This window comes from Cylas formicarius, unplaced genomic scaffold, assembly GCF_029955315.1.
Source record: "Cylas formicarius isolate icCylForm1 unplaced genomic scaffold, icCylForm1.1 PGA_scaffold_7__23_contigs__length_41026272, whole genome shotgun sequence".
Lineage (NCBI taxonomy): Eukaryota > Metazoa > Arthropoda > Insecta > Coleoptera > Brentidae > Cylas > Cylas formicarius.
The window spans coordinates 29,898,523-29,926,512 of record NW_026844352.1 but is presented as its reverse complement, the minus strand read 5'-3'; the positions used below and the strand labels follow the sequence as shown (position 1 = coordinate 29,926,512).

Sequence of the window (27,990 nt, the reverse complement as noted above, 5' to 3'; positions counted from 1 at the left end):
GCAATAAAAGTGGACAAAAATAATTCGCCGCAGTTAGTATTACTTTTTATTTCCAGTGGACTCGCTTTAAATTGCAATAAATGCAAAATAAGCCATGTTGACCTATATAAAATATACCTAAAGATTTCCGCTAAACTTCTTTTTCTCGCACGCACCTAAAAAAACAAACATATTACAACAATATTTTTGAAATTAGCTATGTAATGTTTTAATGTATTTATTTAATAAAAAGAAGATTATAAAATAAGGAACCTTTTTAAATTAGGCTTGAAGTTTTATTTCAAAATAAATTGAGACTAACTTTTTCTCGTCAATGTTTGCCTGGTGTGTTTGTTCCTTGAAATTCGCAAATATACTGCTAAACAATATTTCTTTTTTTGCTAACATCAGACAAAAATGGGCAGCAATCTAAGCAAAATTTAGGAAATCCAGTGAAGTGTGATACTTTGTAGATGGATTATGTATTATTTTCCAGGAAAACTGCCACCGCCATATCCAGAGTTTTCTCTATTTGTAAGGCAAGATTTTGCGACATGTAGGTACTTTTCTCAGTTTTCGTTTCACATATGCGTAGTAGTAATCAAAGGTTCCTTTTTTTTATAATAAACTAATTTTGTGAAACTTTTGACTCATGGCACTTTTTCATATACCTGCAGTGCGTTTTATCCCAGAGCGTGCCGGTGGTGCAGGGCAATTCGGACGAACACTCGCACAAGCATGTGTCAAAGTTCCATTTGTGCAACTTCGTCATGTTGATTTTTCGTAGACAGTGAGTATATTCTTTCTAGAATTTGATCGGATAAAGAATAATAAGCGTTTTTTTTTGGTACTTACGTTGTTTGCACATACGCACTTGCAATTCCTGTCGTCGAAAATCTGAACGGACGTGCACGGTTTTTTAGGTTCCTCGCAACCGCATCTACACTTTTTATCTTCGCGTACTAAAATCCTAGCGCACTTTATCCTTCTGTTGTCCAAAATCACCTGAACTGATAGGGAAATATTGATTGTTGCATCTGATATGCACACCTTCTTTCCACTGCACCACCCTGTACACTGCTTTGTGAGAATTTTGTTTGGTATTACCTGTTTATGACAACTACAATTATTACGATTTAGCCTATTCCACAGATGCTGCATTTTACAAGTTTTATAAAAAAAATTAGCTATGTAGATTATATATACATTATATTCTAATGGAATAATCAAAATATATTAAATCTAGGATACCCACATTTTGTGGATATGAAAATGTGTATTTACCAGAATACCAAAACCTTAGCGCGAATTATTAATTATTATTATTATTTATGTATTTTACTTTCACTGTTTAGACCTGTATTTATTTGCAGGGAAGACACAGATAAAGGAAGACACTGACCGTCAGACTATTGGATCGACATTCGTTATCTCATTGATAATTTTCTCTTACTTTTACTTCTTTATACCACACAGTAAATAAATAAATCAGAACCTTTTCTTTTTTCTTGGCCGATTCTCAGATTTTAAGCGTTTTTCAATATGAAATATTAGATATATTGTTTCTTTTCTTTTCTATGCTGCATTTATTTATTTTCTTTTTCTCTTTCATTTTTTTTTTATATTTTGTTATTGTTGTTAACTAAGCTTTGCGTATTATGCATTTGGATTCTTAAGATGGCACTGTCGTGGGTTTAACCTGTTTGTGTCCCAAAGAGCAAGTAAATAAATAAATAAATAAACAAAGTTACCTAACAAAATAATTATAAGTCTATAAAGACAAAAACAAGAATTGTTTGCTTGCCATTAAAAAAACATTTTTTTTTTCAGAATATTGTAAAGAGACTGGATTTGAGCGAGTACTCTCTAATATTAAATTAGTTCATGCAAAATATTATGATTATGAGGTTCCTAGGGTTACAGTTACAATAATATATCTCAAAAATACCAGTAACTGAAATGAAATGTAATATCTTTGAATGGTGTAACTATAACTGTCCTTACCTTAACGCTGATAAAACTTAAATCATATTTTAGTTAGTAGTTTTGGAAACTGCAAAACTTTTTGGTGAAATTTAGATCTTATTGATAAATTAAAATAGGATATTATGCGACAAGTTTGATAAACGCCATTTGATTCACCAGTATTTTGGCACGAGCGGAGCGCAGCGGGACTGTGCTTAATACAGGAATGACTTAAGAATTTTTTCAATGTATTGGATATTGTACTGTACTCCCTTTTCTAAAATACCCAAATTACCCCAATTATGCCCTGAAAGTGTGCGGAAAACCGATGTTAGTTTAGTTGCCTATGGCTTCGAGCCATTTCCGATTCGGTATACAAGGTGTCCAAAAAGTGTGTCAAAGTAATATATCTCGTTCATTGTTTGTTTTAGAAAAAAAATACTAAATACAAAAGTTATAGATGAGACGAAAAGAAACAATTTAAAATAATTTCAAATATACATGAAGGTTCATAAATATGAGGGAAATCAAACTTATATTTTTAAGTAGAACACCCTGTATATTATATTGATATTAATTACTCCTATTAATGCTCTATCATTTTTATTTTATTTTATATTTAAATTATATTTCCCTTTATATAAACTTAGTATTTTTTGAGGTATACACATTCTTACGAACAAAAGACTGAGAACAAAATAAATATTATCTGAACGTGAAAAGTCTATAGAGACGCATTAAGTATAATTCTTTCAGATAATAGCATTTGTTATATGTTAATACAAAATGTAATGCGAAACTAAAATTATGAACTGCGCAATTGTGGAAAAACAATTTGAACGGGGATAATATTAAAAATATAATGTTAATATTGATAATTGCTCCAGGAAAAACACTTAAAAACTAAGAACAAAACTGCAAAACAAAAAAGAACTGTTTAATTAATTTTCACATTACTTATTGCTCGAAATGTCTCTCACCCACTTCGATATACGCTCTAACACGGTCTTTAAACGATTGGGCAAAATTCGCTAGCATTTCATGATTACCACATTGAAAAACTTCTCCTATCATCTGTTTCATGTCCTCTTTTGCTGTGAAGCACCTGGTCTTCAACATATCCCCTCAAAAAATAGTCAATCTTTTTTAGATCAAGAGATCTAGGTGGCCATCTAATCGGATCATTTCTTACTATCCACCATTGAGGAAATAAATTATTTAAGTAATTCGTTACTTGAGGGGCATGGTGTGCAGGAACTTCATCATGAAGGAACCATGTTGTCTAATCCACTTCGTTTGGAATAGTCATCATAAAATGGGGTCTATTGTTAGCATAATAATGAAAGGTATGCCCATTTACACAACCGTTTTTATAAAATATAGATCAACCGTAAATAACACATCTTCGAAAAAATCATCTTGCTCAAAAATTATTTTTTGTTCCCATTCACAATATGTTGATCTAATTTGATCATTTTTATTGAGTTCTTAATGAAATTCTACATGATAAGGATGGATCTTATTTTTTCGCAAAATATTATTCACAGAACTCTTACAAATGATCTTGTAAAGTCTTGTTGAAGTCTTGGAACATTTGCCGTACACATGCAGGTGGTTTTTCTGTCACACTAACTAATGCTTTCGTTCTTTTCATCAGCAACACTTTCAGTTGGAGTGAAACGATTCATCAAATTCTTAAGAATTCTTTTAGAGGGATGCTTGTCATAGCTGACACATTCTTCTCGTTAGGTCACAGTAAGAAAATCAAGACCATATTTTCCGGAAAAATTTATGATTGAGTTTTAAGTTAAGCAATTAACTGAGAAATTAATTGAGAAAACTATAACCAAATTGACAGGTTTCAATTAATTATTTATTTACATGGTCAACTTACATTGGTGTAGTCAAATTTGTACTTAAAGACGCCATTTGAAAATAAAGAAAAGAAGGAAGGGACATATTTTTTTCACAAAATAAAAAATTTGTCTGTTTATTTTTATATATTTTCTTATGATTTGACAAAGTTTTTTCCGTAAAGATGTGTATATCTCAGAAAATACTAACCGCAGGTGTGATGAAAATGATGAATTAGGTAAAAGGAGTAAGTAATAGAGGAATAATATACAGGGGTTCCATTTTTTTTTCACGAAAATTAATATTTTCATTTTGACACACCCACTATAAATGGTGAGAAGTAACTTCAAGAATGTATAGAATAAAAGACTGTACTATTTCATAAAACTGTTATTGTAATAAAATTGGAAATGGTTTCAAAAATATTAAAAGGAGACCATATTTGATAAAAAAATCCCCATAAATCATAAAATATTAGGTATAAACCTACATTGAGTAATTGAGTATAAATGAGTGACACACTATTTGGAAACCTGTATTAGTAACGGGTTGGGAGAATTTTGACATTTGTCAATTCTGACGGTGATGTCACATGTTACTCAAAAACTAGGGGTTGTAAAAAAAGTACTTGAGTTCCTCATTGTTTCAGTTACATTAACTGAGTGATTACGCCCAAACCAGTGAGGAATATCCCGAAAATATTCGAAACCCTAGGTAATGAAACTGAAGTCGAAAAATGACATTGGGTATTTCAGAGAAGGGAGTAGAAAAACCAATTTAACTTGTTTAAAAATTCCATGGCTACAATTCCTAACAATAAAAATGACTGTCACGTTTGTCATGTTTAATAAACTAATAGCAATCATTTGAATAAACTGAAGGTAAAATGTCATTTGTTATTGTGTTTTTACTCACTTTTTTGTGAACCGTTGACTATAATCTAGTCAAAAGTTGGCATGTTACAGAGATAAACTTGTTTCAGAAAGCGACAACTTTACACACGACGGGGTTTTCTCGAATCTCTAACAGGACATGCCGCATGCGATATATGTCAGTGTGACACAAAAATTAGTGATTGGTCAAGATGGCGTCAACAACAACCTCTCGCAGGCGACATGCTCTGCTTGACACGAAAATGCTTTATAGTTTGAAAGTTTGAAAACTTTACAATTTGTTGAACACGCCATTGTTCTTCGTGATATTCTTTGAGCTTGTTAATCATTTACTTATTGATAATTAGTACCTATCTTTTTTCGACCCTACCTTTCCTTCAGTCGAAACCACATCCACAATCATCGGTCTTGGGGTGCATTTTATTTTCCTCCTTACTTCTCTTAATTGGGTACGAAATTCTTTTGATTTGCATTGAACTGAAAAAAAATGAACTGTACAAATCTTCCTAATTCTTTTTGGGACCAGTGCAACATGGAGTAAAAGAAAAAAACGTTTTAGGCAATATTCTTAAACGATTCTAGTTTGGGGGTTTTGGGGAAAATTTTCGTATAGCAATTTATTTGGTGGCGGAGTATAGTAGGTAGTGCAAAATTATATTACCATTAATACCTGCCACTGGATCCACCTCAAACGGCAATCGCATACTGACTTCTGAAACAGAAACTCTTTTATATTAAGCTAATAAGGAAAGCTTAGTTATTTTGGTAAACTTAACGATAGCTTTTGTTCCCCCTGCCGTCCTATAAAATATTGTCCATATACAAGGTGCCCCACCACATGACTGCCATAGCTTGGAAGTGTGTTGCACGGGTGCTTTCAAGTTAAAAATATCAAATAAACATATACCCGGAATGCTACTCAAACTGAGATAGAAGCATTGGAAATTTTAAAGAAACCCCTTTTTATTTTATAATTTTTTATGTATTTATATTTTATTTCATTGAATTAGTTGTTCAAAATATAAACCCAGTCGTGATCTAGTCTAGCTCTTCTTAGAATTGAAGTGGTGACTGCTAAGAGTCTGAAGATCAGCACGAATAGTTTCTGCGGCATCTAGAATTCTAGCTACTGGTTGTTCTCTGTTTTCAATACTTTCTTTTTGCATGAACTAAAGCTTTCAGTCTTCTCCATAAAAAGTAATCTAATCGAATATGGTGATGTGACCTTGCTGGCCAAGAAACTCTTCCAATCCTCCGATTTGTATAACTTTGATTAAGAAATCCTGTTACTTGTCAACCAAAGTGAGGAGGTGCGCCATCGTGCTCGTACTGAATCCACCTTGGTTGTCTTGCGTTAAGTAATATTGGAGGATCATTTTCAGTGAAACGTTCTTCAATTATAAGGGGACCAATGAGGTGGTCATTAATAAGGCCACACCAAATATTCACCGAAAATCTATCTTGAAAATTAAAAATTTTCAAGTACCCCATAATATGAATTTTTGTTTTTTTCGGGTGAAACAGCCTTTATCACTAAATAATATTATTCGAGAAATCCTTTAACATTAGGCAGGTTTTAAAGCTTTTACAGTTAAGATATGGTACGGATGTAAATCGAAATAGTGTTAAGTTCTCCATACTCTCATTCGGCCTACGTTAAGTCTATTCTTCGGACACTAGTAGAAGGTAGGAAGAAGAGCATCAATCGTATTGCCTCCTCTTGATCAAGTTCCTGTGAGTGAATATCGGCGTATTCTTTATTTGAAAAAGTAAATATTGTACCTTGAAAAGTATTTCCATTTTTGGCTTTTTTTAAATAATATTTAAAATTTCAAATGTTTGACAACACAACACACTTCCAAGCTATGGCATTCATGTCGTAGGACACCTGTATATATATGTTCCTATTATTAGGAATGAGAAACAAATTTCATAGCTTTGGTAAATATAGCTATAGACTTTTTGTAATGCGAATAGAAATTTAAATGTCTTCGCGAAATATGAAATAAAATAGTATACTATGCAACAAGTATAATAAAAGCTCTTTTAGTAACGAATTTGTTTCGGTACAAGTGCAGAGGCACATTTACAAGCGTATTTACGAGATACTGTATAGAAAACGAGCTTATTAACTAAATGTATAATATTAAATATATTCATTCAAAAAGTCTTGCTCTGCAGCAGTTGGCAATGAATTTTAAATTTGTTTTTAATTTAGTTTAATGTAAATTGTCTTATACCAGGGTAATCGTATTTTGTTCATTATTATGTTAGAATGTAACTTCTTGCTTTTCTTTTAATGAAATGTATTTATCCATTCACAAAAGTTAGGAAGTTTAATTAAACACAAATTTTACGTGGTACTGTGTCACTAATCGATACTGGCAACGGTTCCTCTCTGCTCTCGTGCATTTTCACGGGAACGTTGATCACCCCAGTCTTATATTCCAAATAGATGTTCCCACTGTTTTTGTGATGCTGCCGGTTCCTCTTGCCAGATTGACACTGTGACAACACACACTCCGCACAATCTTGCAAAAACATAATCCCAATTACAGCTTTTAGTAGCGCCGGTTTAGTTAGCATCGTGCCTGCGGTTTGTTCGAATTCCTTTGTGAGATAACAGGAATAATGAAATCCGCAAGTTACACGGGAACGTACTACAAGACCTACAAGACTGCAATCTGATTTAAGCCGATGAAAGTTAAGTTCGTATATTTTTGTTTAGGTTAGCTACCGTTTTTAGGAATCATTGGCGTAGCAGTCGGTACAATTGAGAACGGTGAAAATTGTTTTATTTCTTGCAAGTTCCAAACGCAACCCTTATGAAATCTATCCCAAAATATTTAGGGAATTATTGTATGTTAATATTTTGAAGGAAGGGAAAGATTTTAGATGAAGCACAGCTACAAGCTATCGATAGAAAGAAATAAATAAATCTACTTTATACGAGCAAGATTGATCTGTAGATGTTTTCAAAAAGTTTGCATTTTATAATAGATAGAGGAAAACATTAAGCTCACTAATTTCAAAGACAATGTAAAATATTATATAAGGTGCTGATTTCAAAGAGTCAAAAGAACTGGTTAGTGGGATCGGGATCGAAGTAGAAACTGTAGTAGAAGGCGTGGTCATAAAAATAATGGACGCGTATCAAGAAGTTCGGAACCACAGTAACCGCAGACAGGTGGACACTTCATATCCGAAGATTTGAATCGCAAAACTCATTTTTGGGAATGTTAAACTCAATAAAAGTCTAACCCGACCATGAAATTATGAACAACAATATTGGATCCTTGTCGCACAATCTGTGCGGACATTAAACGACAGGAAAGCTTATGATAAATTGCTGAAGCTTGTAAAAATGTAATTCAATGGTAGTGTATATATAAAGATTAGTGTTAGTACATAAGTATATTAGTTTATTTTTATTACACTATTTTGTTTTGTGTTGTTACTTAACAGATTTGCGATATCGGGGCTAGCTGTTGGTACTATTGAGAAATCACTCTTTTTTGTACTTACTCGTACTTTACTTATCAAGATCATAAATTATAGTGTAAACCAAGTTTGAAGGACATGTCTGAAGTACAACACAGTTACGATAGAGAGCTGTACTGTTAAGCACACGATGTAGAACAAAATAAACGGAATGGTCATGCTGACGTTGTGGTTACGCCACTGCGTATAAGTTAACATATACGCACTTCAAATTTAATTTGTATTTTTAAATCGGTTTTTTTCATAGATCGTAAACAGTTCAAAATGTGTTTGGCTTCCACCTCTGCCATTTTTAGTTAAACGGACTATAGAGCTACTTCAAATAAACTGAAATTTTCGTGTTAAAATGGAAAAGTTAATCATTCCCGCGGTGATTTACACGAAAAGATTGTTTTTTGTGGTTAATTTGAGAATTTTTGTTAATGATTCACAAGATTTTTTCTAGAAACTTTAACATTAGTTGGTTGCTTACCATAAAACTGATATAGTTTCGTTTGATTGCCCTTATGCCGTTTAAAAGGTGAAGCTGAGGTAGTCTGTATTCACAATTTAAAAAAAACTTATTAAGCCTTACTAAATGAAAAATACCGCAAAAGCCGATTTGTCAACTTTCGTGAGAAAGTTACATCATTATGTTTATATAGATACAATGATTTATTTTTCAAATTTATTTTTTAAACCATGGCTGCCAACATTTTTCTTTACATGTAAGGATTTTGATCTCTGAACAGACGGTGCTATAAAAATAAAAAACTTCACGTCCCTGGAAATCATTGAATGATGCGATTGGTGCCAATTTGTAGCGGTTGTCAAGGTCTCAATGTCATTATTGTCAATTTGACTTCTTTTTAATGAATCTTATAAGTAAATAGTAAAGATAATAATAAATAAGTGAAAAATAAATGCCATATTCTATGCATAGAATGCATAGGGAGGGTTTTTTATTAACCGCAGTGTAAATTGCGATAATAAATCTCAATTTATCATATGCGTCCCCTCAACTTTTTCAGGCAGTGCCCTCTACCAAACAACAGCAACATCGCACGCACCAATCGATGCACTTTCCGGCTACCATGATATGGATCTCGATTCCCAACTCCCTCACATATACCCGCACAATGCGCACAAGCGCACTATCGATCAATTCTATGATTCAAAGAACTTTGCGGATTTGTCTACTCGAAATGTAGTCATCAGTGAATTAAACGCATAAATATTCGCTCTAGATGTTAATCAGTCGCTGTATGAGTGCGAAGTTGTTATGAGATGAAGGATAATGGTATCGAGAAGAGACTAGATTATTCGCAAACTGGTAGCATGTATAAAAATTGAGAATGGCATATGTTAATAGCACCTACTTGAAGACCCCCACTGCATTGGAGCAACTGCTGGAAGAAATAAACTTCCAGAGGACGAAGGAAATGAGGCAATTACTAAAGGATGGTATGGTTATTATTATGAATTAGTAATAGTGCAGATTTAATTTAAAGTAATCATTTATCAACTATAGTTGTGTGGGTTTTTAGACATTCATTAAATGGTTTATTTCAGATTCTGGTTTTGTCATGCTTCAGGGGACGACGTATTGGACGGACCTTTTCGTACGGCACTTTTTGTTCCAGAATGAATCTACTATCGATTGCGACGATCTTCTCTTCTTCGTTAGGAAGAAACACGTCAAGGGCTCTCCTAGGTATCTGCCAAAGTTCGAGGTATGCTTTCAGTATGTTGTCTGTAGCATTTAATCCGAGCAAATCCTATCCAACCAAAAGATAACCTCGACTTTCAATTGCAGAATTAAAATCTTTGAAGAAAAGCGAAAAAACCTGGCTTTGGAGTTATGCTTTGATAAGAGGCTTTTACGGCATCGTAAAACAATAACAATTACCCAAAGGCAAACATTAAAATATCTATGACTTAGCGAAAGATTAAATCCTAATCTGCTCTTTACGTTGAAGGGCTTTTATGGCGGCTGTAAATTGTCCGCCATTTGTTTTAGGTCAACAAATATTTTTGTTTATATATTTCGGCATTTTAGATTCCGGCATTTCTAAAACCTCAAATAATTCCGAAAGCAATAGCTTTTTGTCTTTGAGGAGTTTACCTATTGTATTGTATTTATCAATTTTGGCCAAGAGGAGGTTAAATAACCAATTTCAGAAATAATGAACAAAACCCGTGGCTCCTTTTTAAAATAACCAAAGTAACTTTACAAACAAATTCATCAGTAAGCTTAGGGAATGTCAAATTAATACCGACATTTTTATACAACCTATGCGAAATGTATTAAATGTACTCTAAAGGAAAATTTAGCAAAATATTAATACAATTTTTTTAATACTAATTATATTCTGAAATATATTAATAATATCTGACCTGATCTGATTCTTCATTCTGTACGATCTGTTACAAGCTGTGAAAGACTAATCATGTCCAATTAATTAATTAGTTCAAACTGTAAAGACTTATTAATTTAAAACGAATACTATACTGTTAAGTTAGTTAATTGAAGTAATTAATTAAATTTTGTCCATTTTAGACTGAAGTAGATGTTTTCCGCAAAGATAGCAGAAAACTTCCCATAGGTGACCCGGACATTGACTGGGAAGAAACAGTCTATCTAAATTTGATTATTCATCAATTCGAATACACTCTGACCCTGGCGATATGTACGCGCACCAGTCCGAAGGAGTTGCAAGTATTAAAACGACATTCTCAGGTAATGAAATTTTGAAAAAAATAAAAACAGCAAACACTATTAAATTGCTTTTGCAGAAAGTATACGCATCTCCAAGCAGACGACGGATGGACACCAAGGGCGATGTGGAGGAGATGACTTATCCACATATCTGCTTCATGGTGGACAACTTCGACGAGGTCTTTCAAGACATTTTAGTCAGGGATGGTGAAATGGTGTGCGTGGAGTTGGTTGCGGCTGATAAGGTGGGGACCGTTCAAGGTGTGATTTTCTTGGGCTCGATCAGATACGATGCTTTAAAAAAAGTATATGACGCTAGGGTAAGTTAAATAATGGCAAGGTAAGAAATCATAATATTTCTCTTTTCCATTAGCAATCAAGTTTAGGCACAAAAATGGCACAAAGGATGACCTTTGGTCTTTTTGCAAACTCGACTGCGCAACGATGCGAGTTTGTGAGGATGAAAGGACCCCAGGGAAAAGGTCATGCGGAAATGGCGGTCACCAAGCCGAAAGGTTCAGGAGTGGAAACTCCTACGTCGGAGCCTGGTTTTTGCGCCACCGATATGTGGGATTCGGATTGGGAGGTAATACCATATAGTTCTTGATAATGCAGCGAAATCATGTTAACAATGAAAACATTCATTATTCAAGGACGACGCGGAAGACTTCTATATATACAGGTCACAAAGAAGACTTAGTGATCCCAGCGCCAACATAAATAACTTTGTTAGAGGGGGATGGAGAACAAAACTGGACGTGAAGGCAAGATCTGAAAGCGAAGGTCTCGATTGTTTAGATAACGGAGTAAGCGAAATTGAGGCTGGTGACCTAAGAGACGGTAAGTGTAAAGTGTAAAAATTCATGACGGTAGAAAAGTCGTTCCAGTAAAGTTGTCAATCCCGTAGGAATATTTCTTTAATAGGGATACCAGTTGGTTTGGTTTCTAAAAATCCAAAAGCAAATCACGAGTCCCAATCAATTATAGCGCGGTTATGTTCGAGACCCCAGAATTTGAAATGTAGTAATAAACTATCCTAGTTTAAGTTTCGTGTAATTTTCTGGATTGCTTATTCATTGACACATTGACAAAAAATTGCACTACTTAGTTGGTATACAGTTTGTTTTGGATGTAGAAGCAGGACTGTTCTACGTAAAAATTAGTACCTACATTATAACATCGACCCCAGTTTGATTGAACTTGTACATTTTAATAGTAGACCAGTTTGTATTAGAACAATTCCCCAGAAGAAACTCTTTTACCATCCATGACGTGATAAGTCACATATTAAAACCAAAAAGAGTTTGTTCTGTTTAGAAGCGAGGTCAAGAATCTCATTAACCTTTGCTTGTTGTAGGCCACAACGGTCCTGCTTCCACATCCAAATCCACTTGCTGCGGGTGCTTTAGAAGACGAAAACGGAACTCCATAATCCTGCTTGAATTATACAGCAGGCCACCATGCGTGAACCCCCAGAAATGCGCCCTAAAAGCCCCGCTGGGACCACCCGATAATAAATGTGATTGCACATCTCAAATAAACAACCTGCTTAATCAATCCGATTACGAAATCGGAAAGGAGAAGACGAAAAAAACGAAATCGAAGAAGAAAGTCAAGGAAGTCAAAGTGAATGTTAACAAATTCGCGACTGAATTTGAGTTTGCCGATGACGCAATCAGTCTGAATAGCGAGTCGATGGATGAAAGGCCTCCCAGCAGAGCTTCCATAAAGAGTAATACTTCATTGGAGAAAAGTACCATTGAGTGTCCATATGTGACGGTTAACGGGAAGGAGGAGCTGCCTTGTGTACATGAAATTAAGAAAGTTCGCATATCTAACAATATATCGCCTAAAAAAGAAGCAACTTTAAACACAAAGACTGACAAACAACAAATAGAGATTCGTGTAAATAGTTGTGTAAATAGAACGAATGATAATAGCGAGCAAGTGTTTAATAAAAACTTCGATGGCAACTACAATAAAGTATCTGTGAATAACGTGTATGGTTATTGCACTCTGCCGAAGAATGTAAAAAAAATTGCCACCACCGGCGATAAGATTCTTTTGTACAAAAATGTGATGCCACCAAAGAGGGTTACTCCCGATGGTACTAATATTTACTACTGGTGTGATATTAATAAAAAGGAAAGCAATGGTAAGCAATATACGCCGCTTTCACCTACACAATGGACTATAAGAACAATTTTATAAAACACAAGTAGTAAAACAAAGCCTTTTAGTTTTGTATCATAATTAGAAGATACCAAAGCATGCGTTCACTAACTCAAATATTCTTAAATACTTTAGATATCTGATCTTTATCGAAAAATGTTCTTGTGGTACAATTCCATTATGTCAAAAATTGATATGTACTGTATGTTATTTAAGAGCTCAGTTGCTCAGTACATAAATTGCTTGGTCGAGTACAAAACGCCCATACTCCATTGCTTATTAGCGCAAGCTGGTCCACCGCTAGCAATGCGCATCTTGTCTGGTAATGCTTGCATAATATAATTGGAAATTGAAAAATTATGCTCTAATTTGCTGTAAATGGTCTCTAAAATCATTGAAATCATCATTTGATGGTGCGCAAAATTCAAACATGTATTTACTAGTGTCCGATAATATCATGGCGTCAGTTGTTAGTTATTAGTTAGCGGCCTAGTAATAAAAAACGTATACTAGATATACTTTAAGCTTTAAACTTCCAAAAAAACATCCTGGAGCCACCTTGAAAGCAATTGTCAAAAGCGTTTGATTTCGAAGTGACAAGTGACATCACAAACACGAATATCTCTCTAACGTCCTTCAAAATTACGAGCATTGCGGTTGCGGTGATTGACGTAAAAACCCAGCAGACGTGAAAACTGTTTCATATATATTTTTTTCGCTATTTCAGAGCTAGGAGATGGTGCGTATAATCCGCTTTGGACGATGCGCGGGTTTACACAAACCTTCCATTTCTGGAAAGAGAATAAAAGGGCACAGTCGGTACCGTTAAATGCCTTTCTGACCTACGTGACCTTGCCTTGGTGGAGTATAGCAAAAGGTAGCTAAGGCGAATTAAATTCTATGAAAAGCGTAAGCAAATGGATATCTAATGCTTATGTTTCAGATATTCTGGACCATAGGGAAGGACCCATCCTTACATTTTAGGCCCAGATTAATTTATTTTAAGGCGACATCGGAACTGAAGTCTTGTACGGACTATTTTATACGGATTTACGTTTTTTGGAAGTTCTGTCGCATTGGTTGACTGTTGTTTTGTTGTTACCTATTGATCATAAATTGTGGAAGGGGAAATAATTAGTAACTCGAGCGTATTCTACCCATTTTAAAATATCGATTTGCTACCAAAGCGGTAATTTTTATTGTTCTCCGATATTTCATAGAAATTGATATTAAAAACGAAAATAAAGATGTGGTTAACTTTTCAAGCTTTTTTTTTTAATTGCGATTTCATTAATACTAACATCTCACAAGAACCCATTCAGCTATGCAGCTAGACAGTCGCTAGGCATTCTACTCTCAAAGATATTACGTTTTACTTATCCTCGATTTATGCGATACCTCATACAGCTAGATTGAGCCAGTCATTTCAACCCTTTCACAATACCAATGCCCATCTTTTTCATACTGACTACATATACAATACTGCTACATGGTATATACACAGTGCGTTTGCCGGAGATTTAACCGACATTTTCACTAAAATCTTTTCTATTTTTTGTATCTTTTTCATATGTAAGGTTTCGTTATTCTAATAAAGTCATTATCAGTCTCAAAAACCAACGAAATAATGCATTGTGAGCTGACATTGCCATAATTATTTGTATCCTGCACAATATATAGAACAGAGAAATGATTCATTATTTAATATGTACCTACAAGGATAATTTCTTAAATAAATCCACGGTTACTATAAAAATTTTATGCTTCTTTGCCCCAAATGGCTTCGTTACATATACGCATAATTATGAGGTATGAAATTAATTCAATAAAATTGGCGGACAAATTTACCCAGCTGATGTCTTTTTCAACTCATTTAATCCTAAATATTCCATCCCGTATACAGATAATAAATATCTTAAAAGGTCAATCCATGACCATTGCAGATAAACAAAAATATCGGCCTTAACTGGTTGCGTTAAATCTACTACAACTTGACGGTCTCATTAATTTCACATTGTAGTATTTAGTATTTATTCGAATTTTCGTGAGAAATGATACGATATACTTGGCTTTTACTTTTGTTTTGTGGTGCATGGGCCCAGTGTCCTAGAATACCTAGTATATATCATTCGCGCACCGACAAAATCCCGGGCGATAATGGTTATCAAATCAAGGTGAATGAAAATCCGGAAAAATATGTACCGGGGAAATTGTACACATGTAAGTGAATTCCTTTCGTTTAGATTGTTCGTGTCCCCCCACCTCTCGTAAACAGAAAATAATTAAAATAATAATAAGTGTTTAAGTTTAAAACAATCGCGCGATTAACGCTAACATTCTCATTCGGCAACCTCGCTACGCATCAACGTCGCACCCGCGCGCCAGCCTCCCCAGTCGCCGTCTTGCTATCATAAGGTGCAGAAGATATTTCAAAAACCTCTCGAATTAAGACGCAAGTTTGTTCGGTTTGTACAAGTGTGCAAATAAAATCGTTCAAAAAGAAAAGCAGTTCATTTTCATCGAAGGATTCTTCCAATTGCGTTCCCGCACGCACAATAAGCATTTTGATTATTTGGGGTGTCCCCAATATTCTTATATTTATCATTATTGGTACTATAAACAACTAAACAGAAACAGATAGCAGAAAGAAATGTTGACACAATTCTGTAGTGTACCATACGAAAAATCAATTGCTGTTCGGAATGAGAAAATTTTTGATTTGATGTTGACAGTAAACAAAAAAAAACATATCCACAAAACGTTTAAAACTACCCCTAATAAAACGTCCCGTGTGATCATTCTCATCAGTGTGTACATGATATAAACGTTTAAGAAAAACTTTAAACTTCAGTTTCAACCTGCCCTAAACAAGAGCAAAGTAAAATACTTCGCTTCAAGCTTATATGAATAACAAAGCTTGGTTTTGGATCAAAAACAACCCACGGATCCTTGGTGTATTCAACTCTTTCTACGAAAAAATCGTTAATACAATAAGCGTAAAGAATAGAATGCCTTTTCTTCGTAAAAGTTAAAACTTGGCATTTAGTCACAATTAAAAAGAGTTTTTTGTTCCTGTACCATTTTGCTAATACATCTTTGATTAAACCTATTTTACAAAATGTGTTAAAATTATCTGCGAAAATAAAATGATAAGGAACAGTAGACTCAGAAAAATCATCAATAGATGCAAATAACAGAGGCCTCAAATTTGACCCTTGGGGTGCGCCAGATGTTGAAATGTATGATTTTAATTCAAACCTATTATAAAAAAATACAGGTGAACGAACCTACTGACATCTTGTTGGAAAAGTCTGCAGGGATTGATCCATAGTAGAGAATACTAGGCAAAACAAAAACAGAATTCTACTACCTTGTGCAACATAAAATTCCTAAAAATTGAAATTTATACTAAAAGTCATCACATAAAAAGAAAAATATGTTTCGAATTGTTCCCTAAAATATAGTCGTCGGTTTTAGTATTTCTGATGGGAACAAAATCTTTCAATGGTCTTCAGCGTTTCACAAGATTCACTATAAGCGTAGAATCGACCCAAGATCCCGCAAATATTTCCCCACAAAATGTGGGCAGCTTCCAGCTACACGGCGATAACCTGACCACTTTTAATGAGGAATGCGTCAACACCATATCGGAAAAGAACTCTTATCCGAAAACGGAAGTCTTTTTCATGTGGTCAGCTCCACCGCCAGGATCCGGATGCGTCACTTTTAAGTAAGTGTTAATTACTAGCTGATGATTGGTTCAATAAATGTCGGTTGTAATAAACGCTTGCCTAGGGCTATGGTTTTAGAAGACGAACGTCACTGGTACGCCGACGACGGAAGTTTGAGCAAAACATTTTGTGAGCAGACGGATAAAGATATGAAGTATGACGAGAATGATTGTTGTGCTTGCGACGAAGCCAAATACAGTGTACGTACATGGGGGTGCGCAGAATGCTAGTAGTACTAGTTGCAGTCTACCGTGAAACTAACTCGACCTCCTTCGGATATTTCCGCGATTTTACCGCACGGGTTTGGGAGCAATCAAATGTTTTCGGAGTTATTTCCACACCTTGAATTTTGACGTTTGTCAATTCTGAAGGCCATGTCGGTGAATGTATTCGTGTTGTTTTGCGAAAATGTACCCAAAAACTAACGGTCATAGAAAAAGTATAGTATGAAACGCGTTCGGTAAACTTTCTTTTCTACTCCCGTCTGTAAAATACCTAATTACGCACCGATCTAGCGTGCGGAAAGCGTCGCTTTACCACGTCAGTTTCGTTTCCCACGAATCCGAGCCACTTCGGACATTTCCGGGATTTTACCGCACGGGTTTTGACGTTTGTCAATTCTGACGGTCATGTCAGTGAATGTATTCGTGTTGTTTTGCGAAAATGTACCCAAAAACTAAAGGTCGTAGAAAAATTATAGTATGCAACACGTTCGGTAAATTTTTTAACTCACTCGTTTATTAAACACTCGCTCCGCTCTTGTCAAATGCTGCTAAAATATCCAATTATCCTTTAGTCTAGAGTTTGGAAGTGATCGGCTGTTTTAGGTAGATTTTAGCCACAATCGCTTCTTCAATCAGTAGTTTATCGCCCAATCAATCTCGTGACTAAAATGGGGTTCATCAAACTCGTTGCATAGTATACAATTATTTATTTACATGCTTTACCAAAAAATTGCAATTGCCTGAGCGAAGAAGTCTATATAAACGCAAATAATTGAAGATATATTTGCTCAATTGTTCGAATATTTAAATCAAACTGCGGCTTTTCAGTTGACTTGAGGAAAAAATTCTCCAAATATACTGCCACTAAGCTTTTTTTATATATTCACCTCTTGTGAATAATGCACTTACTATCATACTCGTTAATTATTACTTAATTCTAGATGATATTTGAGGGGATCTGGTCCAAGGAAACTCATCCCAAGGACTTTCCGTTTTCTTTGTGGCTCACTCACTTCTCTGACGTCATAGGGGCTTCACATGAACGAAATTTTAGTTTTTGGGGTGAAGGACAAATAGCGTCGGAAGGTAATGGAGCGTACCCACGACAACTGTTGAGGTTGCCTTGAAATACAATTTTTCATAGGATTCCGCAGCTTGGCAGAATGGGGCTCCGTTAGACTGATGGAAACGGAATTGAGGGCCAAAGCGAAATATCTTAGAACAATAATAAAAGCGGCTGGGCTGTGGCATCCCAACGTTAATTCCAACACAACGGCCAGTATTAAAGTTGATAGAAGGCATCATCTAATTTCTTTAGCGTCAATGTTTGGTAGGAACGCGTACTTTAATTTAATACGGTATTTCTAAGTTCATAATGCAGGACCGACTCCAGATTGGGTGGTGGGGGTGAATGGTCTGAACCTTTGCTTGAAAAACTGTTCGTGGATTGAAAATATTGTGGTAGATTTGTTTCCGTACGATGCCGGGACTGATAGTGGAGTTACATACATGGTAAGTTTTTAGTTTACCATCTCTTATTTAATAATTGGGCGAAATAGAACCGGAAGTTAGAGGCAACACTACAAAATTTACAGAAAAGTGGGAATGAACAGGGCTGAGCAAATTGGGGTTGGGCGTTCGCAATCTTTAACTGCCAAAAAAATTAGGTCTCTCTATTATAACTTTTACGTAAAAAAGACATACTCGGTAGAAGAAATGTAAATTATTATATGGATTATATGCCTATTTCGAAAAATCCTTTATTGAAAAATAACATAAAAAATATTTACAAAATAAAAGATAAATAAAAAACATACTTTAACAAATACAAACAAAATATCTTTAACAGATTTCGCAAGTAATTTTAGAAATAAATACACGTGTCAAGGAACCCTATGGTTTGCGCGAAAACTAAAAATTTCACGAATTATAACTAGGAAAATTTGCATATTTAGCAATCATTCATCAAATTGGCATCTCAAATTGGATTATTTTTAGTACGTTGGAAAATTTTCTCTCGCGGATCTATTTTGCGCCTATAAATAGATTATCGCATTATCACACTTAAGGCGGAAATTTTCAAAAGTTTTTTTTTTCAACGAACACATAGACCAATTTGCTTGTGTAAGTCAGATTCAATTCTGTTTTCATCTTTATTTCTATATTTGCTTCAATTTATTTTGTTATATAAAGTTATAAAATCTCTATTCATTAGTCACCAAACGCTGAAACGAGTCCTCGAGAACGTATGTACAGAATTACTACCACCTATCCTGAAGATCCCAGAGCACCTTTTTATGACCCCAGCAAGAAAGAAATGACTCCCTTAGCCAAACTGTACTTAAAAAGGGAAAAACTCATTCCGAAAAATTGCGACGAAAATTTCTTAAACGCACAACTAGATGTCAGCGAGAATACGGAAGATACTACTAGAGGTATACTGTGTTTCAAAGTATATCGTCTCGGATTTTGACTGCAATTATAGAAATAACATGACGAGGGCAATCAAACATGTGACTAGTCCAATACCAAGACTGACTCTTGAGGTGTTTTAAAAATATAAAATTTAAATATTATATTTTGTTTCTTTAGGTATAATAAATAATATTAAAAACCTTTAAAATTAGTACCAACAGAAAATACGATGACATATACAAATTTATCAATAAATATCTAAATAATTACGTTTTTATTCAAAATCTAATTCTGTTTCACTCTCAATACAATGTAATAAAGTGCATTTGTAATTAAATTTTTACAATGCTATGAAGGAAGACGTAAAACACTTACAAAAGTTGAAATATTTTGTAACAGGATTCAAAATAAATATTATTTTGTAACAAATAAAATAACATAATAATTAATAATAAAAATTAAACTTGAAACCGGATTTCGAAAAGTTTTACACTTGTGTTTTTATGATTGTCTAAGCTAAAGTCCCTAATATTCTTCGACATCAGTTTGGAATAAACCCCTCTTCTCATCCAGCCTTAATTATGGTGATGCATTTTCCTTTATTTGACGGCCTTTGTCTGACATTTTTACTGGAATCAACTTATCCTTTAGATACTCTATCCTGTGTATCGTACCATCTCTCATCTACGTAAATTACACATCTGTTTTCGGATCAACACATTTTTATTTTCTGAGCAATTGAACAATCGGTCGGATTCTATTACCACCTGTTTTTTGTAAATTTTGCGATATTCTCATTTTACAAATAACTCTATGAAGGATTTCATGGCTAATAATTATATTCGTAGGTACTCTTTGGTTTTGATAAAAATTACCCTTGTTATCATAGCTTTATCACTGTTTTGCTGAAGGTGAGAATAAAAATTTATAAAAAATAAAAAAGCCAAGACGATATACTTTGAGACATACCTTACCAAATATTTTTTTGAAAGAATATAATACCGGCAGCCATTATGATCCATTTCAGCGGAATGTGCAGTTTCCGAATACTCCAATTGGAGCGACTGTTCAGTAACTTGTGGAAAGGGCCTAAGAATGAGAACCAGAGTTTACAAAATGCCACAAAAAGCGCAAATGTTTCAGTGCAACCGGCAGCTGGTTTCTAAAGAAATGTGCGTGGCTGCCGTTCCAGAATGTAAAGAAGGGTAAGACGCGTGTTTCTACGTTAAGATTGCATGATTGACGTGCTTGTGTTCATTAGAAATGAAGAAGAAGATTCAGTAGAAGAGCAACTTGGTGAAAACTTGGATGGGACGTCCGGAGTTTGCAGTACAAGTCCATGGGGTTCATGGTCGTCATGTTCTGTAACCTGCGGAATTGGCTTCAAAATGAAAACTCGGTTTTTTGTAGACAACATGGGAAGAAAAAAATGCCCGCATATTACCACTGGTAAACATGCAACTTGCGTAGCTCCCCAGAGGAAGCACACAAGTCAATCAAAAATCAAATAAATAATAATCCATTTATTCGCCCTACTTGTTGGCGGTGGGTTCTAGAATTTGGTTCCAGAGTATATATTTGGTTATTTAACCATTCTAAAAAGCCTCAAACGAATATTGTGTGCATCACTTTTAGGAGGATGTAAAAACCACGAAATCCTCAGTACGTTGGCATGGAGAATCGAAATGTCAATTCTCAAAACCTCAAATAGACATAGTATACACGTACTTTTGATTCTGTAAAATAAATAAAACTTTCCATTCCTCACTCTTTATTCAAAAAATAAATATTAGTGAGCTGTACAATGATTTTATGTATCTAGAAGGGTTTCGATATTAATAGCTATTAGTTGGACTCCTTTCCATGTAAAGTCATTGCATACTAAGATGGTTTTCTGTTAGTCGAAAAGGAAAAATGTATGGGTCCACCGTGCACATCTAAAGATTTAGAGGTCAAAGATCCAATGTGTCCCACGACTGATTGGAGCGACTGGAGTCCATGTAGCGCATCGTGCGGAAAGGGAGTGCGGTTCCGCACCAAGTTGTTAATGGTGGAACCGGCGCTGCAAGCCAAATGTCAATCCAGAGTGGAGCTTCTCCAACAAGCTCCGTGTATGGATACTCCCGATTGCACGTTTGATATGGCCACTGCGAAAGGTTTGTATGTGTTACCGCAACTAGCTGCGGCAATCATATTCCCTTTGTACCTAACTTAAACCCTTATCAAAATAACTGATTTTTAGAAATAAGTCATTGTACAGAATATTTTTGGTTTTTATATTCCCTTTCATTTCGTTATAAGCTGATTTACCGCTTGTGGTCGAATAATTAACGAAAAGATCAAAGTAAAACTTACCCCTGGCAGATAAACAGATAAACACGAACATATGCGTAGCTGCCTAGAAACTTTTTGAGTTTGTTTCAGTTGTTTTGATTGTAATGTCATGGATAGTCGGTCATTGTTTCTGTTGAGCTTACTACGCTTTATCACAGCAAACTTGACTAGCAGCGACACGCACTATGATTGCGTTAACGCAAATCATATAAACACTTACGATCAATTGTTCTCCAAAGCGAAATTCGTGCATATTAATTTGGTAAGCAGGAGTTCAGATCTATGGATACTGAATGATCTCGTCAATGCCTTTTTAAAAAAAATCGAAGTTCATCGCGACAGACCTGTAAGAGTGAGAAACTCTTTGCTCGACTGGACTAATTTAATGTCACAACCTCGACGAAAAGGCACCGAACCGAAAATATGTGTCCACACAATTAATGTACATCCTGTTCTTCAAAAAACAAAAACCGTTGATTGGGATAACAGCAAGTTCTTCGCAAACGGCGATGCGTCTATCGCCATATTGCACGTGTTCGAAAGTACAGACATTAATTATGAGGTAATAAGACGCTTGGAAATAAGGCCACAGACATTCTGGAACCGCAGAATACACCTGTTGGTGGTAATGAACGCGCTGGAACCGTTTCACAAGAACCTAATTAAGTTCCTAGCTACAATTTGGACAATTTTCCAGCCGCTGGCGTATTTGGTGCACGCCCCGTGGTCCAATTATTCGGAATATTTTTACCTTTACAACGGATTTACCAATTTCTCCAACTGCTGGGGAGCTGTCGAAGCCCAGAACATGAAAACTCCAATTGAACGGATCTTACTTACCAACGATGTGAACGATCTGCGTGGTTATCCGGTCCGGGTGGGATTTTTCCCTAGAAATTTTACGAGTATGGACAGAATCCCCAAAGTGCTGGAGTCGATCCCACTGTATCGAAGCGTACGAAAAGAAGTCGGCTTCATCGGAATAGATCCTATTATTTTCTTTCACCTATCGATCAGCATCAACTTTACTTTGAATGCAATAACTTCTCCGCGCGGAGAGGATTTCGGTATCCTGTTTCCTAATGGATCAGGTACCGGAGCAATTCGTCAAATCGTTAATAAAGAAATTGACATGTCCGGCAACGGACGATTTCACAGTTGGAACGACACTCTTCCATACGACAGTTCGTACAATTACAACTGCGGTAAAATTTGCCTAGTAGTACCAAAATCATCGACCAAAATACCCATTTGGCAAAAGATCTATAACTACCTTGGCGGCCAAGTGTGGTATTCGACACTGATTTTTGTTGTTCTTGGTATAATTTTTAACGCCTCTTCAAATGTAATATTGGGATCAGGAAATTTCGGTTGGTTAAAAGTTTTTAGTATTTTGGTATCCCAGTCCGCACCAGCGCACCAACAGAAGTTGTACAAAAAAATTTTTGTTATTAGTTGTATTATTTTCAATATCGTGATGAGCAGCATATTTTCGGCGATTTTATACAAGGCTTTTACCACACCGAAGTATTATTCAGACATAAATACCTTGAAGCAATTAGAAGACTCGGGGTTAATTATCCGCACCAAACTCGAAGATATTTTCGAATCTGCCCCGTTAAAAAAATTACATAAAAAAACTTACTACTACAGCCGAAGCGCAAACACTTCTTTACAAAATACAGCATATGGGAGAAAATCCGCTTCCGTTGAAAGATTGAAAGACGCGGAGATATTCGTGTCCGTCCGATTCCTGGACTTAAATGGCCGACCCCTGCTCCATATAGTCGAAGAACCTTTAAAAACTTACTGCTTATCGTTCATAGCACGGAAAGGTACGGCTTTCTTCCAAAAGATAAACCAAATGCTCGCCAGGTATAAAGAAACCGGCCTTTTGAGTAAATGGGAAAACGATGTCTACGATGCCGTCATTGTGACTCATCATTTAGAATCGAATAAGGCTTATCCTAATGAGAAACAAGCCTTTTCGTTAAAAACCGTAAAAATAGCATTTCGAATACTATTCGCTGGCTACGGTACGGCATGGATCGCTTTAATTTTCGAAATCATATCTGACAAATTTTCTCTTCTGTCTAAGTTTTTTCGATCGATATAACGTAATATTGCACCATATAGAGTACGATAAGTACTACTTTTGCACTGTATGTAGCTTCATTAAAGTCGAACTTAACTAGTAATTAATGTGTTTCATTTTAATAAAAAATTATATCGAGTAAATACATAAAAACTAAGCCGTGTTTCCATTCTTTGATTTCTTCCAGTCGTATGTATGCAAGACACCGACCAAGGACCATGCGGTGGCTATTACAACCGGTGGTACTTCGATTCGAGAAAACTCGTGTGCTTGCCGTTCATTTACGGCGGTTGCAAAGGCAACAAAAACAATTTCTTGACCCATCAAGAATGCACTGATACTTGTTCTGTTGTGAAGGGTATAATACAAGCTTATTGATTATGTACCTCATATTTTTAACGCGCCTAATTTTTAGAAGCCCTGTCCCAAAACACTTCAACTAGATTTCCAACCGAAGTACCGAGCCCTTATTTCATCCAAACAAATTTCCCTCAGTCAGAACCCATTGACTGTATGGTTACTCCGTGGAGTTCGTGGAGTTCATGTAGCGCTAGCTGTGGGCTGGGTTTTGAGCAAAGGGTAAGGATGGTAAAAAGACCTGCGCAGAACGGAGGTACTCCCTGCCCGACCAAATTGACGAAAAGGAGAAAATGCTGGGCTCCATCACCTTGTCATCAAATTAATTATTAGAATGACTTTTAATTAATATACTTACAACTTACTTGATATTAAATATAAATTAAATGATATTAAATATAAATAAAAAAAGTCGTTTAATACAATACGCCTTCGTACTTTTTTTAAGCAATCACTCCTGCAATTTGGCCCATAAACATAAAATTCTTCTGTACAATAAGCTAGATACGAAATATTTTGTCTATATGTTATTTCATTTTTTTTTCTATTTAATAAATAAAAACAACTATTTATTGGTACACAGCTGTCAATTTTGTCATTAAAGTTGATCGATTTAGACTTCTTACTGCAAATAAGAAAAATATATTTTTTTTACATTACATGAAATTCAAATATGTTTATTTTTGTCAAAAATGTTAATCTCTTTAATCAACTGGAAACCATCAAAAGTTCCACCAAGAACATGTTAAATGATGAATACGACTGATAATAAATTCTAATGATGTGGTGGCTTGTGTATTAATGGTTCGGATCGACGTTTGAAGTATTTTTACTAGTTTATTTTTCTTCCAAAATAGGGTTCTGAAAACTGTTTAGATTCAAGATTGAGTACAGATTATATTCGAATCAATCAAGCCCGTGGCTCGATCATTAACTCCCGATGACCTGTATATTCCTTTATAAATATCGTTTTATTATTGCTCGGCGCATCAGTTACCATGAATTTTATAAAGTTGTTCATCTCTTTAAACGTTGCTAGCTATGTTATTTTGGCCAAATTGTCTAACGTTACTTTCCGTCGAGCGTGCGACATGGATAAGAGCTTAAAGGCGTACGAAGCTATATTTTCTCAAGTTGTTAATATTACCGTAAATGTTATAGTGTTCAATAAACGGTCTCTGGTTAACGTCGCTGATATTTTAGACGACTTAGTATGGACGCTCCAAAAAAGAGGCCATCTTACTGTCAATATTAAGTACATATTACTTCGTGGTCGCTATAACGTAAGCAGAACAAAGAAAGTAAACTTGTCGATGTGTTACAACGATATAATCGTCGATAAACAAATAGCTAACTCCGACGGCAAAGTAAATGTTTTAAAGAATCCGAAGAATATCAAAATGCAGGAAATGATTTTGACCATATTCGAAAGTATTGAGGCAATCGGAAAAGTATTGAAATATTTCACTCCAGAGAAACAAACTAAGCTTCGGATGTTTCACCTGGCCATAATCAAAAACGTCAGCGACAATTTTTATTCCGACCTAATAAAATATTTAGGAGGAATATGGAAACTATTTGAGCATATGGCATACTTTATCCATTATCCCTGTTCCGCAATCCATTCGGAATATTTATACGTTTACAATGCTTTCGAGAAAGTAAATGATTGCTGGGGTGTGGTAAAAGCGTTTCACGTAGAAACACCCATCGGGCAAATCATATTGAGGGCCAATAATATGGGAAATGTTCTTGGCTATCCATTACGAGTCGATTTCTTTCCAAGAAATTTTTCGGCCCTCAACAAACCTCCCACATCATTGCGACGCATCAAAATCTATCAAAGTGTCTTCAAAACTATCGGATTCATTGGAATAGACCCCATAATTATCTACCACTTATCCAAACACTTGAATTTCACGATAAATGTAACAGCCAGTTGGGTTACGAATGATTTTGGTCAAATATCGTTGAATGGAACCTCTTCTGGTGCACTTAAAAGAATCATAGAAAGCGAAGTTGATATATCAGGTAATGGACGGTTTTACATTTGGAATGATTTGCTTTACGAAACCACGAGCCAGTATTTCTGCGACAAGCTTTGCGTAGTAGTACCTAAAGCACCAGAACAGGCCGCCTGGCTAAAGATCTACCGTTCTTACAGTCCGGAAGTGTGGTATCTGATGCTTGTGTTTATTTTTCTAAGTTTCACGTATAATGTGGCCTTCAATACCATCCACAGAGATCGAAACAGCGATTGGTTTGATATTTGGGCCGTTGTGATATCCCAGGCGAGTAAAGTTATTCTAAAGCCACCGCAATTAAATAAAATCTTTCTCATCGGCAGCTGTTTGATTTTCAATGTTATTATGAATAGCGTGTTGTCCGGATGTTTGTACAAAACACTCACGACTCCTAAATACCACTCCGACATCACTACTTTGAAAGAATTAGATGAATCAGGTTTGCCTATCAACACCAAACTGAAAGACGTGCTCAATATCCCCAAGTTGGAGAATCTATATAGAAAAGTGTCATACAATCGAAAGGACAAGTCATCTATGCAACGCACAGCTTATGATAGAGACGCTGCCTCTGTAGAGAAACTCAGAGATGCTGAGATTGCCACAACTGTCATTTACTTGGATAATAACAACCAACCGATGTTGCACATAGTAGACGAACATATCAAGTCTTATTGTCTGTCTTTTATAGTACGTAAAGGGTTACCGTTGTTGCCGAGGGTAAATGGCATGATCAAAAGATACACCGAGATGGGTTTGATAAACAAATGGGAAAAAGACGTTTACGACTCGATCATTCTTACCCGAGAATACAAACGGATGGGATGTATCACTAAAGAAAGGTCGTTCTCCCTAGATACTATGAGATTAGCACTTAAGGTGCTATGTGGAGGCTATAGCGTCGCGGTTTTTGTGTTTGTCATAGAGCGTTGGGTAGCCAGAAAAAAATCAATGTTATGCTCCGACCCCGTACGAAATGGCTTAAAATTACGTTAGTATACACCAGCCCTTATTAAATGAGTATTGTTGTAGGGCGATCATCAATGAGAATTGGTATACGTTATGCCTTAGTTTAAATTAAATCTAACCTAAAATTACATATTTTTCATGACTTTCAAAGCAAAAATTATTCTAATTTAAGGGTTATTATATAGTATATTATACGGAATGATTCCTTGGTTCATTTTAAGATAAAAAGTTGGTATAAACGTGGGTAAGACCTTCGTTGAAGATATAGAGCATTAAAATTGTATTTCCTCAATATTATATTTGAAGTAATGTTGATTGGATCCAAAAAGTTTGTAGTTGTAGTAATGAATTAAAAATAATAATACCCAAACAAATAATTGTTTTTTTTTCACATTCGTCGGACTATAATATTTTTAGGATTTTAGCTTTTTACAGTTATAAATAATAAAAAAATTACCGAAAGTGTTCCATAATATACTTTTTCTACGACCGTTAGTTTTTGGCCACATTTTCGCAAAATAACACGAATACACTCACTGACATGACTGTCAGAATTGACAAACGTCAAAATTCCAAGTATCCGAAAACATTCGATTGCTCCCAAACCCCTGCGGCAAAAACCCGGATATGTCCGAAGTGGCTCGTATTCGTGGAAAACGAAACTGACGTGGTAAAGTGACGCTTCCCGCATAATTAGGTATTTTACAGACGGGAGTAGAAAAAAAGTTTTCACAACTCTGTTGCTAATCCATTGACAACGAATATTACTATAAGAACCC

At 35.3% G+C, this 27,990-nt stretch overlaps 3 protein-coding genes across 5 annotated transcripts; 2 read left to right on the top strand and 1 right to left on the bottom strand.

The window, feature by feature from the left end:
- Positions 1-32: 32 nt before the first annotated feature.
- Positions 33-7,362, bottom strand: LOC132705098 (balbiani ring protein 3-like). 2 transcript variants are annotated; one of them, XM_060675529.1, is made up of 6 exons: positions 7,049-7,362; positions 5,353-5,403; positions 5,062-5,168; positions 835-1,086; positions 651-784; positions 33-155 (listed from the first exon to the last, which is right to left on the bottom strand). In XM_060675529.1, exons 1-6 carry the CDS (start codon positions 7,275-7,277, stop codon positions 131-133), a joined length of 798 nt encoding a protein of 265 aa, XP_060531512.1. In that variant the 5' UTR covers positions 7,278-7,362; the 3' UTR covers positions 33-130. The 2 variants fall into 2 exon arrangements, with proteins under 2 accessions (XP_060531512.1, XP_060531513.1); XM_060675530.1 differs by having other exon boundaries at positions 5,353-5,400.
- Positions 7,363-9,353: 1,991 nt separating this feature from the next.
- LOC132704576 (uncharacterized protein KIAA0930 homolog) lies at positions 9,354-14,464 on the top strand. Of its 2 annotated transcripts, XM_060674661.1 has the most exons (9): positions 9,354-9,635; positions 9,744-9,904; positions 10,732-10,911; positions 10,968-11,210; positions 11,264-11,476; positions 11,544-11,730; positions 12,248-13,045; positions 13,790-13,939; positions 14,006-14,464. In XM_060674661.1, the coding sequence occupies exons 1-9, from the start codon at positions 9,527-9,529 to the stop codon at positions 14,044-14,046; spliced, it is 2,082 nt and encodes a 693-aa protein (XP_060530644.1). In that variant the 5' UTR covers positions 9,354-9,526; the 3' UTR covers positions 14,047-14,464. The 2 variants fall into 2 exon arrangements, with proteins under 2 accessions (XP_060530644.1, XP_060530645.1); XM_060674662.1 differs by lacking the exon at positions 12,248-13,045 and having other exon boundaries at positions 14,006-14,452.
- Positions 14,465-15,065: 601 nt separating this feature from the next.
- On the top strand, positions 15,066-24,624 carry LOC132704582 (spondin-1). The gene is made up of 12 exons (XM_060674674.1): positions 15,066-15,282; positions 16,540-16,792; positions 16,858-16,993; positions 17,959-18,103; positions 18,162-18,347; positions 18,399-18,529; positions 19,233-19,452; positions 20,460-20,637; positions 20,694-20,881; positions 21,334-21,588; positions 24,049-24,219; positions 24,277-24,624. The coding sequence occupies exons 1-12, from the start codon at positions 15,114-15,116 to the stop codon at positions 24,549-24,551; spliced, it is 2,307 nt and encodes a 768-aa protein (XP_060530657.1). The 5' UTR covers positions 15,066-15,113; the 3' UTR covers positions 24,552-24,624.
- The last annotated feature ends 3,366 nt before the right edge of the window (positions 24,625-27,990 follow it).